The sequence below is a fragment of the Rhea americana genome, unplaced genomic scaffold (assembly GCF_003343005.1).
Source record: "Rhea americana isolate MKP2758 unplaced genomic scaffold, rheAme1 scaffold_38, whole genome shotgun sequence".
Classification (NCBI taxonomy): domain Eukaryota; kingdom Metazoa; phylum Chordata; class Aves; order Rheiformes; family Rheidae; genus Rhea; species Rhea americana.
In genome coordinates this window covers 3,029,416-3,042,797 of record NW_028186512.1, presented here as the reverse complement: position 1 = coordinate 3,042,797, position 13,382 = coordinate 3,029,416, and the positions used below count along the sequence as shown (strand labels likewise).

General features: G+C 35.3%; 1 protein-coding gene across 1 annotated transcript in view; it reads left to right on the top strand.

The window, feature by feature from the left end:
* The window catches only part of HHIP (hedgehog interacting protein), a 71,411-nt gene that overhangs the window by 14,305 nt on the left and 43,724 nt on the right, over nt 1-13,382 (top strand). Inside the window, exon 4 of the mRNA XM_085313202.1 lies at nt 744-945. Within this exon, the coding sequence (XP_085169328.1) occupies nt 744-945 (202 nt within the window). The remainder of the gene's footprint in view (nt 1-743; nt 946-13,382) is intronic.

Below are 13,382 nucleotides of genomic sequence, written 5' to 3'. Positions count from 1 at the left end.
AAAACTAACAAAGCCTATGGTTTTCACAGTGAACCAGCTCAGTCTGTGCTTATGCTCAGCAGCTGTATTTTCCAGATGTTATTTTCTTTTGTTGCTGCTAATGTACATTGAAAAAGAAAGTTTCATTAGCTTCAATACTTCAGTACCTCTTAATATTTATGTGACAGATCATATCTTGCTATCTTGCCTTCCCTGTAGATCACACTTATGACTTCTAAGAAGCAATTTCAACCTGAATTTTACGTTAGTGAATAACTACGATAATTTTATTAAGATACACGTTTTATGATTTTCAAATGTGTATTTGCCATTATAAAAATAATTRCATTAGATTATTTAAATAAACTGCCCTATAATAAGTCATTATTCTTAAAGGTACTGTAGAAACCAAATTTTGTCAAACCATGGAGTTTGTCTACTGTTTATTGTAGGGTAGAATTTTTCTATTTGTATTTTATTTTCTCTTTTTAATCACATATTTTCTCTCCTATTCCTCTGCATTTCAGATCTAAGATGACTTAATTTTCTCTGTCTTGTATACAAAACAAATTTTGCTCAAGTCAAGTTCAAACTGACTTTCAGTATGATCTGCTTGTGTACATTCAAGGAAATAATTTATTCTGCCTTATATAACTGCATTCGTAATATCACTATAGAACATTCGTTGTAGCTGTTAGGGACACTGTAGTGTCGTGGTAATGAGAATAGAAGAAATTGCTCACAATTTTTTAAATTTTTTTTAGAAAACACAAACACAACTGCTTCTGCATTCAGGAGGTTGTGAGTGGACTACGGCAGCCTGTTGGAGCAGTACATTGTGGGGATGGATCTCACCGCCTCTTTATTCTGGAAAAGGAAGGATATGTGAAGATTTTCAATCCCGAAGGAGACATAACCAAGGAACCTTTTTTGGATATACACAAGCTTGTTCAAAGTGGAATAAAGGTTGGAATTTTTACTTATCTCTATTTGTTTATATTTTATCCTGTATATAGGGAAAAGGGAAGAAACTTTTTTCAGAAAATATTTTCATTTAAATAATATAAGGAAGAGAAATGATAACAGACACTACAATCCTAACTGTGAAACAAATGAAGCACAGTGAAAATTCTTCTTTGGTTCAGGAAGTAAAAAGATAACACACCACATTTTTCTCTGTCCCTCCATTTTCTCACTTTAAATCCAGAAGAAACTATATAACACCGGCTTCGCGCAGCCCTATCTTTATATTCTCATCATTTGCATTCGTTCCCATTCCATTGAATTCAGCACAGTTTCGCTGTTAYTCCAGTGGGAGCAGGTTTGGCCAAGGGCCTAGCCTGACCTGCTGGTGCCTGGCGAGGCCCTACGAGCCTGAGCTGGAGCCGGAGCCCAAGCCGGAGAGGGCCCGAGGCGCTCTCCGGAGCTCCCTAGGAGAGGGGCAGCAGCACTCACTTCTTCGTGGCTCAGTCTCAAATGTGGCACAAGCTGCCCTTGAGGACAGGTGTCTTCCAAAGAGTTARTATTTGAGATGCACCTAAAAAGTAATTGAACTTCTAAATTCAACCATGCAGGCTGATTGGTGTAACAATTCTCATTAAGTTTAATGGGAAGACTGCTCTTAACAGTTCTCACTATGGGAGCAGGGCTGGTGATGATTGGGCAATGACGGGAATACACTGGAAGGTGGAGGTAAGAAATTACATCTAGGTATGAAAAAATAAATCATGAGGTAAGTACTACTAGAAATCTGTGAAGTCTACTGGGAGATATTTTACTTAAGGAATGTAGTTCCATGTTGATTTCTTGTCACATTTTACAGTGTTAACTCAGATAAAATCCAGATGTATAAAACAAATCAAAATTGTAATCAAGTTTTGCCTAGGACAGTCGTGACTGTRCACTATAAAGAAACTTAATGGATTAAATAGAATTTATTGGCCTACTCTTGACAGAGAAATTTTTAAATAAAATCATAAGGAACTATATTGATGTAAAGTGCATATTACATACTAACTAACCATTTTTGTATTTCAGATGTAATGTCAATAAGTCAATTTRCGGTAGCCTTTTATGGGAGGAAATCCAAATGGTTTTGGGGTTGTTTTGAAACAGAGGGATAAATGAAATATAGAAACCTTTTTCATAAAATTTATCTATTTCTGGGATTTCTTGAACACTTCCTTTTTTGTCTCTGTAGCTAATGATCATTTACAAGACTCTGAAACAAAAGAGTAATCACAGGCATTTTTGAAAGTCAGCCTTAGCTTGATTCAGATTTTTAAACTGAAAATCATGAAGGTTTGTACTGATGAAAAAACTGACACTGAAACTTTCCACAGAACTCCTATCAGTCCCAAACAAACATTCCTAAAGGAAACTTTTACAGCTGGAAATCACAAGCAAGACTAGATAGAAAAATGATCTTCTATATTTCTGATTAGGCAATAGCCTAGTTGATAAGACTCTGAACAGCTGCTCTCAGAATCAGATTCAACTTTGAGTTCTGTTTTAAATCAGTGACCTGATCTTTTAGTCTTTACTGATCTTTTAGACTCTACCAGCACATAATAGAGTACTCTGCAGTGGATCTGTTTCAAGTATAACATTTTGTGTAAATAATTTGATGTTCTCTAAGCTAGAAAATCTAATTCCATATCCTTGAGATAACAGTCCAGTGACTGAGGATAATTGTATTGCATTGTTTAATGGAGGTTGGTAAGAATGGCAGCTTTGTATACTTCACAGGTAAGGAGACAGGGAATGTGCCAGGAAGCAAGAAGCTAGCTTTTAAGTAGGTAAAGTACAAGAATTCTAGGAATACCTGTATCTAAAATACTAACAAATACTTTAATCTAGTGACAATACTTAAAATCATATTTTCAAACTTTTATAGCTATATATTGTATCCAGTAAATAATAATAATTATACAGCTGTGGTTGAATGAAAGGCAATTTAAATTTATACCTCTGGAGGGTGCTTTGGACAGCTATCCCAATAAGATGTTTTTAGTGCTGATAGATAGGACAAGAGAGCAGTGGTTGATTTCTTTTTGTATATATAAAGAGGAAATTTGGTATTGGTAAAATTGTAACATTGTCACAGAGCAGCAGATCTATGGAATAATGATTTTCCAAAGAATAAACTTAAAAGTCTGTCTTGAGAGTGATATAACCAAGAAAAAGAAATGACATACTTCCTTCATAAAATTAACACTGGACATAAGTTCTGATCTCACTAACATCATTTCCCTCATCTAGCAGTTAGATAAATAGGAAATCAACACACAAAAAAAGAGAAAGGGAGGTGACTGCACTGTAATCAGTCATTATACAATCCTAAAATGATGCTTTTCTGCTCTTTAAAACAACTAGTGGTGCCTGTGTTGAAATTCATTTGGAGCTCCTGAAGGTTCTGTTAGTGAGCTCCTAGTGCTTCTTCACTGGTGCTGCTAACCTAAGCATGCAAATAGGGCTRTCTGGAGTTGCTTCTTGGCAGCCATTCCTGTGAAAATCGGTAGAGGTAAAGGGAAGTTAAGTAACTAGAATAGTACAACCTGATGCCTATGTTTTATTGTGCCACTGGCTTTTAATGTTCATTGAAGTCAATGGGGGTCTCTGCTTAAAAATTATTGCCGCAGTAAAATCTATTGACAGATGATTTAAATCTAGGAAGTTCAAATGAAAAAGAAGAAATGATAATTTTATATGTAGTCAGTATCTCAGAGGGAATTATCATAAGCATGTAGAAGTATTTCATAACAGTGAGAGAGATGCCATGAATGGATGAAGGTAGTTTGAGCTTCAGGGAGGCTTTACAAAATTAGATGCAGGAGTCCTGAAAGTAAAAAAAATAAAATCTGAAGAGYGTAAGAAACACTTTTCTCTGCACATTTTCCAACTACTAATCCTCTTTGACAGGACAATTAGCAGGAATGTGTTTTTGCTGATATGTTTTTCAACTTGGTTGTCGGAAGCCATGGGTGAATCTTAATGAAGAAGTTGCTAGATCAACATCTGTAGCTCTCTCCAATGTATTTTACATCACACTGGCTACACAAATGTTAGAGTATGTGCAGAGGGATTGGACACTTGGCCAACTCCTTCCTGTCAACTGTAGCCTTTTCTTCCCTGTCTCCAAAATGTGATGAAAAGAAGGGAGCTGGGCACATCTGTCTCACCTGAGTTGTGTAAGGACGTGAGGGAGCATGCACTTGTAATTGGAATTTAGGATATGACCCTGGGTTCTGCCATTTAGGGATATATAACCCAGTGCAGTGGAGAAAATATTGTCTCTTAATTGTGCCCATYGATATACAGAGAATCCCATAGACATAGAAGGAAAAAATAACATTTCGCCAGCAAAAAAGCATACCCTACATACCCTAAAAATCTGCTTTACATTTGGCACACTTCACTTGACCTAGTAATTTACTGCTATGTTGTGTTGTGACAAAAAGACAGTTGTTAGTTACAGAACAACATCGTACAGTTATTCCTTCAAAGTTCTTTAGTAAAGACAATGTCACTACCTGTTTCTTCTTTCAGACTCATTTTCATTTCTATTATTTTCTTCCTGTCTTAAACTATTGCTAAGTATAAGAGAGATGGAGAGGCTGAGTGAGAAACTATTGAACTGATTATAGTAATAATTTGATTTCACTGGAATTTAAGGAGACCTTCACTAAATATCAAGATAGCTTTGTTGTATCTAAATCTACTGTTAAAATGTTAGGCAAAATAATTGAATGCTTAAAAATATCAGTAGTCAAATATGAATTTTACCTATAATGCACTCAGCAGAAAAAAATGCATCAGAATATTCTAAGTACTTACATTTTACCATTTCTTGAGACGGATCAGTGCTGAAYATAGTGCTAGTACTAGATCAGTCACCTTGTACTCAAGATTGTATTTAACTTATACACAAATGCTGAATACTCTAGCAGTTCTCTCTCTAAATTTTCTTACTGCTGTGGCTTAATTTTATTTTATTAACCATACTATTTCCTCAGATTTGGAAACCTTAAGGAGCCACCATATAATGTAACCTATTACATTATCTTTCTCTCTCTTTCTTCTCTACTGAGCTGTATGACATATGTCGGTCTAAAATATATTGTTCGGAAGGCATCCAAGTATGACTTGTCAACAAAAAAAATGAAGAGCCTACCGTTTCTTTTGGGAGTCAAATGCTRTAATCATCTTCCAAAATACTTTCTGAAAAGCTAAGTAACTCTGTGGCTCTCACTGTAGGGAATTTCCTCCCAATCCTTACATCATTTTTGTGGTCTTTCCCTATAATCATGCCACTTTTCAACATCCTTTTAAAATTAAGGACCTCAGAACTCAGTACAAAGTAGCCAAGTCTACAACTCACTACTGCCAATGGTAAAATCATGTCCCTGTACCTACGTGGTACTCCCCTATTTATAAATCCAAGCTCTGAATTAGTTCTTTCGGTGTGAAATTGCAGTTGGGCTTCATGTTCAGTTGCTTGTCATCTCTCAGCCTTAAGTCATTTTCAGTACATTGTTACTTTTATTACTTGTGACTTTAGATATTTTGTTGTTTTAGTGTCGACCTGCTGACTATGGGGTCATATATTCTGCAGTCAGCCTGTGTTGTAAGCAAAGTTTTTCTGTTGCACTTTGTTTCACACAGTGGCCAGGGCAGAATCCTCTCCAAAATGAGTATCCTTAAAATTGCCCTTATAGAACTACCATTTGCACTTGCATAGAGATCAATTTTTTAAAACTAGCAATAAAGTTTTAATAGTACATCTCAAGGGTGTACTGTGATAAAGGGCAAATCCTTTGAGAGAGGAAAGGGCAAAGCAGGGAAGGGAAGGGCAGAAAGGGACAGAAAATGTTAGTGAAGAGGTTTTGGAAATATGACTTATGAGTTAAGACTACTTAAGACCTTCTTCTCCGCTCTAAGACTATCAAAGAAAGGCTTAGATTTTAATAGAAACTTTCCATAAATCTTAACACGCTAACTTATTTTGACTTACCTTAGAATTACTCAGTAAAACTAGCCTTCCATGCTTTTCTAATACCTCAAAGTTTTTAAAATCCTATATTCCTATATAGTTCTTTGTAGTTATCTTAATGGATAATTCTCTTTGCAGTGAATTAAATGGATAAMTATCTGATAACCATTATTTTCAGTGTTTACTTAGCTTAAGTTTACGAGTAATATTGTTACAAAGAGTTAAAATTCAGATATAGTTATTACTGTATGTCAGTTARTTTTATATCAGAGCACAAGTACCCTTCAGTCCTGCAAAGCCTTATTCATGAGTGAATCCAGTGATTCAGATGGGAATCTTCTGTGAGTAGGAACACAGAGAAGGGTTTTCAAGGTGAGGCCCTAAAGAGTGGCATGGAACATACGCAGTAGACCCATTTTCCACCCATAACAGTTCACATGTTGAGTAGAAGACTATTAAAGTAGACTGTCAGGTATTAAATATGCTAACTATGATGCTATGAGTCAAGTATTCCAGAACTTCTCAGGGTGAAACGAGCACCTTGTCTCCATAAGCAACTTTTTACAGCAATGCAGGATTAGTAGCGAAACTTCTACTATGCCCTCTTGTGTGTTTGCATCATGATGTAACATTTAGTTGTATGATTACATATTACTCAGATCAGTCAGTATAAAATAAAAATTGAAAAATTTGAAAAACACCACTACCTCCAGCATTAACACGGCACATTTCAAGTTTTTTATAGGTTGTATAGCCTCTGCAGTGAAGAGTGCTATTACAGAAAATTAAAATAAAACAGTCATAAAATCTATTTAAAACTCAGTGTGTGAATAGACTCAGCTTGTTTGTGTTATTTGCTGAATTCTATGTTTTATTTTATCATTACTAAAACTCCTTGCATATTCCTCTAGACAGTGGCTATCTACTTTTTGTTTTTGCATTATGTTGATATACAGACCTCAGTTAAAGCATACACTTTCCATTGCTATCAATGGGATTTCTGTTACTGATAAAGGACACTGCAATACTTGAACAGTATTCATACTAATTCTCCCATTAAGTTCAATTAATGTATTTTCCTCTAAATTCCTGTGTGGATGAAGGTGAAACCAATGAACCTTTCTTCAGCTTCTTTTTTCCCCTGACCTCACAGAACAAGGTGTTTATCAGTAGTTTATACTGCCACAGAAGGTATATCTCCTGTTATCTGCTCCCTAAAAAGCCAAACATGCTGTTGTTACTAAATTTGTGACCAATTACTCCCAAAGTAAGAAGTATTATTTTGATAYATGGAGAGAAGGGGGAGCAGCAGGAAGTATACATTTCTCTAAAGGCCTTCAAAGTGGAAGGAGAATTGGGAGATCCTATTAAAATCTCTTCCTTATTCAACCTAATGGACCTGCAACTCTTCAAAGTTACTCAGAAAACTGAAAAAACAATGTATCTACGAAAACTCTGGGAAATAAATCTTCTCTGTTCTACCACACCAAGCTCCCATCTACCTATGAAAAATATGGGTAGTCCACTAAAATAACTGTGTTAGATTTCAGAATATAAATATATAATATGACATATATTACTGTTATGGGCAGTGTAAGATTTCATTTTCATTTCATTCTAGAATTCATTCCACCTATGCCAAGCATAAATGCCATTTGTTGTCTTATTCCTGTACTCCTAACAATGGATAATTAAATGTTAAGTACGTGCATAGACCCAGGCAGAGCGCAAGGGAAATAAATTTATTGGCATGTAACAGTGATAAGTTTTGGGGTACTTTTTTTGGTTTCCTGGATTTCCTCTGCTGGAGTAATGGAAGGAGACAGTGGGCTATCTTTGGTGAGAAGCTGAAATGCCACTACTGTTGTACTACTGTGCATGTTGCTGTTTTTCTCCTGAGCTGGGTAAAAACCGACAAGGCAATCAATACACATACTGCCCAACTTTCCACTGGGAGATGGCAGGGAGGGAAGTGATGAAGGATAGTCTCCAGCACAGGGCTGAAATGTGGAGTCATGTAGGGTGACATGTGGGTTTTTCACTCATTTCAGAGGGCAGAACGGCTGCAGTCAGACCTGCAGCCCAACAGATGTCATTTCTTTGGCCACATCTYGTCTGTGACCTGCCCACTAGGAATCACAGTGAAGTGGTTTTAAATGTCTTGCCATAAATCTGGGCAGAAAACTAGGAAAGAAGTAATGGTTAGGGCATGCAAATAGCCAAATCTAAAAATACTGGGCATGTTGAGGATAAATCGAAAAGACTGCCTTGTTTGATGTTAAACATGAATGAAATGGACACAGTGCATACAGCATAACACTTAACAGTCTGCATGAGAATTCAGCCCTCTCCATTAAAAGGAAGACTTTTTTTTCCAGTAGTGATGAGTGTCTTATAATGATGATTTTTGAGAGGGTAATAAAACTTTTGTGGGAACTTAATGTACTTAAATTGTAAAATACAATCAGTGTTTTAACAGAGAACTATATAATGACAGTGAAATGGGCCTACATTTCCCATTAAACATTTGCAGATCTTGATTATTGTCCTAAAGGACACAAAATAGTCCTCTGGAAGAGGCTGTATCTTATCACCATATAGCATTTGTTGCTTGTGTAGAAAAAGATTCTTACTATTCTGAAATGCATGTCCCAAACCTCTAGAGATCTCTATTTTTGTATGAGAGACTGAACTAGGTAACCATACTGAAGCTAGCAGTTGTGGAACAGTGCAGTGATTCTCAGGTTGTAAGCTGACCAGATGAAGAATTGCCAGTTTATTCTACAGAAATTTGAATCAACAAAACATTATCGTTTCTGTTGATTTTGGGTAGCATGTCTTAGATTTGAGGAGCTGAGAGGGGAAAGAAGATAATACTTTATCATTTTACATGCACATGTGTAGATTTTAATGTTCTGCGTTTCCTTGAGAGGAATCCCATGGTGCCAATTAACCTAACTTATTCCAAAACAATTCTCTGTTTGGAAAGAATAATTTTCATTGTGGGTGTTCCATGAAATTGTATGCCTTATACCCTGTTATTACTGAGATGTGTGTAGTGCAATTGAGAGTGCCAGTTTCTTTTCCATGCGCTGTATAGATTATAGCTGTATCCCACACACAGTGCTAGATAATCCCTGTTTTAATTCTGTTATGCATACAAATCCTTTTTGAACATTTAGCAGTTTTAAAAATGTAAAAATGCATCATCTTCTGAAAATGTATTTGTTRAAACTGAATGTTGAATTTATAAGTGATCAAAACCAATGAATAACATGGTAATTTTCTAATTAAAAGGCAAGTATTGCATTTACTGAAATATAACATCACAATATCCAACACAAAATGGCAAAGACAACATAAAGTTATGCCGAAAATTCCATGTTTTTTAGCCAACACAGTTTCAACCATATGATTTCCTTTAATGGGAGGAGTTTTAACAGTCCATTAAGGCTACAAGATTCACCATCCTTTCAAGCTCTTGGATACCCCAAAATCTGTAATGAGGTCCTAGAATACTTCAGAGAACCCATGAAGGACTGGAGCTCTCAAGGAGAGCACCTGGCCCCTGTGCTGGGGGGCACATCATTGAGACCTCTTCTGTGCCTGTCCCAGTCCACCACAGCTATGCAATTCCCTTTTGCGTTACATCTCTTGTACCCCTCCATTTAGAAAATGGGTCCTGTCTCTTGTCTTAAAAGAGATTTAGAATTGAATAACATATAAACTTTGGTAATTAATACAACTGATCATCTATTCCTACATGTACTTCCCGCAGATGCCACAGAACAATTTTCCTCTATATCCTCTTCCACATTTTTTTCACACAAGCTCTGAAGTCCAATTCCTTAAACAGGATCTGCAAGTTGTTTTGAGGGAGGAACAATTCCCTTTCTCCAATGGTTCACTGACTATAGTATCATGTTTTCCACCCATTTTATTGCCTTTTTAGTTAAAATTGGACAAAATGAGCTGTGCCTAATTGAATGGTTTATATATAATTTTAGTTCTAAAAAATAGTCAGAACTAATTTTTCCCTTTACTGAAAAAAAAAAACCTCAAGAAGATGAAACCACTTAGTAGCTTACACTTATTTTTTTCACTCTCAATGTCTGCCTGCATTCTCATATTGCTGGAATTTTAAAATAAATTATTCCATAAATCTCAAAAAGTAATATTCACTCTTATATTTAATTTGGAAAATGGAATATATGATCTGTGGGTGTGAGCCCGGCAAACACTTTCAACCATTTGTTTTTAATTTACAGCAGATACTTTAAAAAACCTTGATCTATCTTTACTGGCATTGAATCTCAATCCTTACAGTTGAATTGCAGCAAATTTAGTTATGTAATAACCACTATATTTTATGCTAACTGAATCCCAACAAGAAATAAAGGTGTGACTAATTCACCAAAAACTTTTATATTTTGATATCCCTAACTCCAGGAATCTTTATCAACTGTATTTTYAAACCCAGAGACAACATACCACAAGTGCTAAAAGATGAGCGGATCTGAGTCACACTGGCTCCAATAAATGGTAGGAAGAAGAACGAAATTTTTTAGATCAAACTATACAGGAAAAGTGGTACTTACCTAAACCTGAAGTAGTGATACCATTTTTTGGATGGGTGGGCCATTTTCATGAGATACCACTTTAGAAAGAAGTCAGTTGCTCTAGGGACAGCATTTCAAACTCTTCTTTAAAGAAAGCACTCGCCTTTGCTTTACGATTAGGATATATAATTGTGTATTATTAACAAAAATAACGGTGCACCTCAGGAGCCTACCTGAAGATGTGACTAAGCACTACTGACTTTCCTCATCACCTGTCAGACAGTGTTTACATATGTTAATGCATGCACAAAATCTTGAACACTTTTAAGATCTAATCAATAAATATAATTTCAGATTAGAAGAAAGCCAATGAAAAAAAGCTAGCAGCTAGCTTCTTTACTGCTGTTTTCCTTCCCCATAACTGAGTTACAGGATATGATCACTGGGACAGTATTGCTACACTGACTTTTTGAGGGATAGAGCAAGAAGTCAGTGGTCTCCTCTAAAAAGCATGCCTGTGTATAAACCAGTAAGACCAACTAAAACTTAACAAACAACCTTCAAGATGACACATATCTGTACATACCATTAGTTACAGATCACTGAAACAGCGTACTACCCTGCTGAATACAATGAAGTTTCCAAATGTCATACTGAAAGTTTAAAACAAGCAGACAAATCAAAAGGTAGGGAATATTAAGGAACTGTCTAATAGCAAGGTGATCTCTGTTACTTCTACTGTTACCCCTACTAGGTTGCTCCTTCCTGGGATAAATCTAGATCATTCAYGTTCCTCAAAGATCTGTGGGGCTGGGAAGACCACATATACTTTCAGATGGGTAAAACCCATAATCTATGAAGGCTTGGTAAAAAAAAGAATACAATCAATTATTTGATTTAAAAGAAAATTCAGTCCTTAAAACAGACACATTCGGAACTGTGCTTTTGCCATAGTTYAATAAATCAGTATTTTGCAACTTGCAACTTGCAAATGCAATTTTGCATTTCTTTTAGGGATATATTCTCCTTTGTGAATAATATAGCCCCTTTAATAATTTCCCCTTTGAAATTTTATGTTGAATATGCATTTGGAACAACTAAAAGAATAAAAGAAACATAGTTCAATGTAATTATTGCAGTCCTCTACGTTGTACAAAATTTTTTATAAATTTTATCAGTATATATAAATTCATTATATTTTACTATTTGTATAAGTATTTCAACCTCCARCAACAAGGAAAAACACTGGCAAGGGAAATGAACTGAATTAGATAGTTACTAACTAGTAACTTCCTAAATCGCTTTATATGAATGCTTCGAAAACAAAAACCATGAAAGAAACTGCTGCTCTATTACCAGTTCTAGCACTGTTCAAGTTATTGTTTAATAAGGCCTGAGAATTCCTRCCTTCCTTCAGTAAAACACAAATGAACCTTCACCAACTAGCAAACAATTTAGAAAGTGTTAAGTAATCTTACATGTGAGAAGGCTCTGGTCTGCGTGCTCTGACTGCTCTGCCCATACTGGCTTACATGTGAAACAACAGACTAGAATCCTTGGGACTGAATTTGATTTATTTAGTTTTCCCAGGTGCTGTAATTCATCAAAATACTGATTATAGATGTCTTCAGGGAAAACTAAGAGAATATCTGATTCATGCATTTGATGTATTAATTAATATCTAGTGAAGGAAAGCTTATTGGGAAAAAAAAAAGCTTCAAAAATGAAACACCAGATTTCGAAACAGACTCTGCAATGTACCAGTTTGATGAGCAGCTGTATATCATTGCTTAGCAGTAAATACTGGTAACATAGAAAGTGCAAAGGATATTGCATGTACTCTGTCTAAAGCATGTAATAGAAAACTTACACTTCTTCTATTATGTTTGCTTGTTTTCTGTATTAATTGTTCTGTCCATTTGCAAAAAGGTAGAATAGTGCTTTCTTAAAGCTGTTCTCCACTACACAGTTCTTCATTTGATTAAAAACTAGTGGAACTAGGATTTGTGTTTAATTGATTAAAGGTCTGAATCCATGCTATTCTGTGTTTCAGTTCTAGCTTTTTGAAACTTCATCGTCTTAATTTTGAGATTGAATATACGCTGTGTTGTTCTAACTGCACTGGCTTTTTGAAAAGAACTTTGCATTGGATTCAGCCAAGTTAAAGGGTTTCCAAGATCATGGTCTTGGCTCAGGATAAATGGAGCCAATGAGCTAAACAAATTCCTGCTTTCTTGGTTCTTGTAGTACTAGAAAAAAGGAAAGAGTGGAATACTTTTACTTCTTTATGCAAGTGAAACAAATCTGGAAACTGCAAAAATACAAATTAACTGTCTTTATGTCAGCAAAACATACTATTTTAGAAATTAATTTTAGCTTTCTTTGGAAATATGAACCACATATTATAACATTAATGAGGCAAACATTCTTCACTTAGGAAATGTAAGTAGTTACTTTTAAGAATAATCACTTTCGGATTTTAAACCATACTGACAGTTAGTCTAGTACAGACAAATATTAGTGTTCTTGTAACATGTAATAGTCATAGCTGTCTTGCACTGTGCTGAATGAAGAAATRTATGTCTATATTTGTTTCATCGTCTATTACTGAGAATGCTTTTCTAATGAGCTAAATTTTAAAAGTGGGACTGAAATAAATGAGTAATGGAAAAAAAAGAAAAGAGACTTCTAATCAGGAAAACAGTGTACATTCTTTCAAAGTCATGTTTATAAGTTCAGAGAAACAGTGGATCTAGTTCAAAGACAAACCATATTTCAATTTGCTTTTTTAAATTACCATATAGTTCATTATTAGATTAAAGTTTGTTTTCAGTTGAATCTTGGCCTAACAG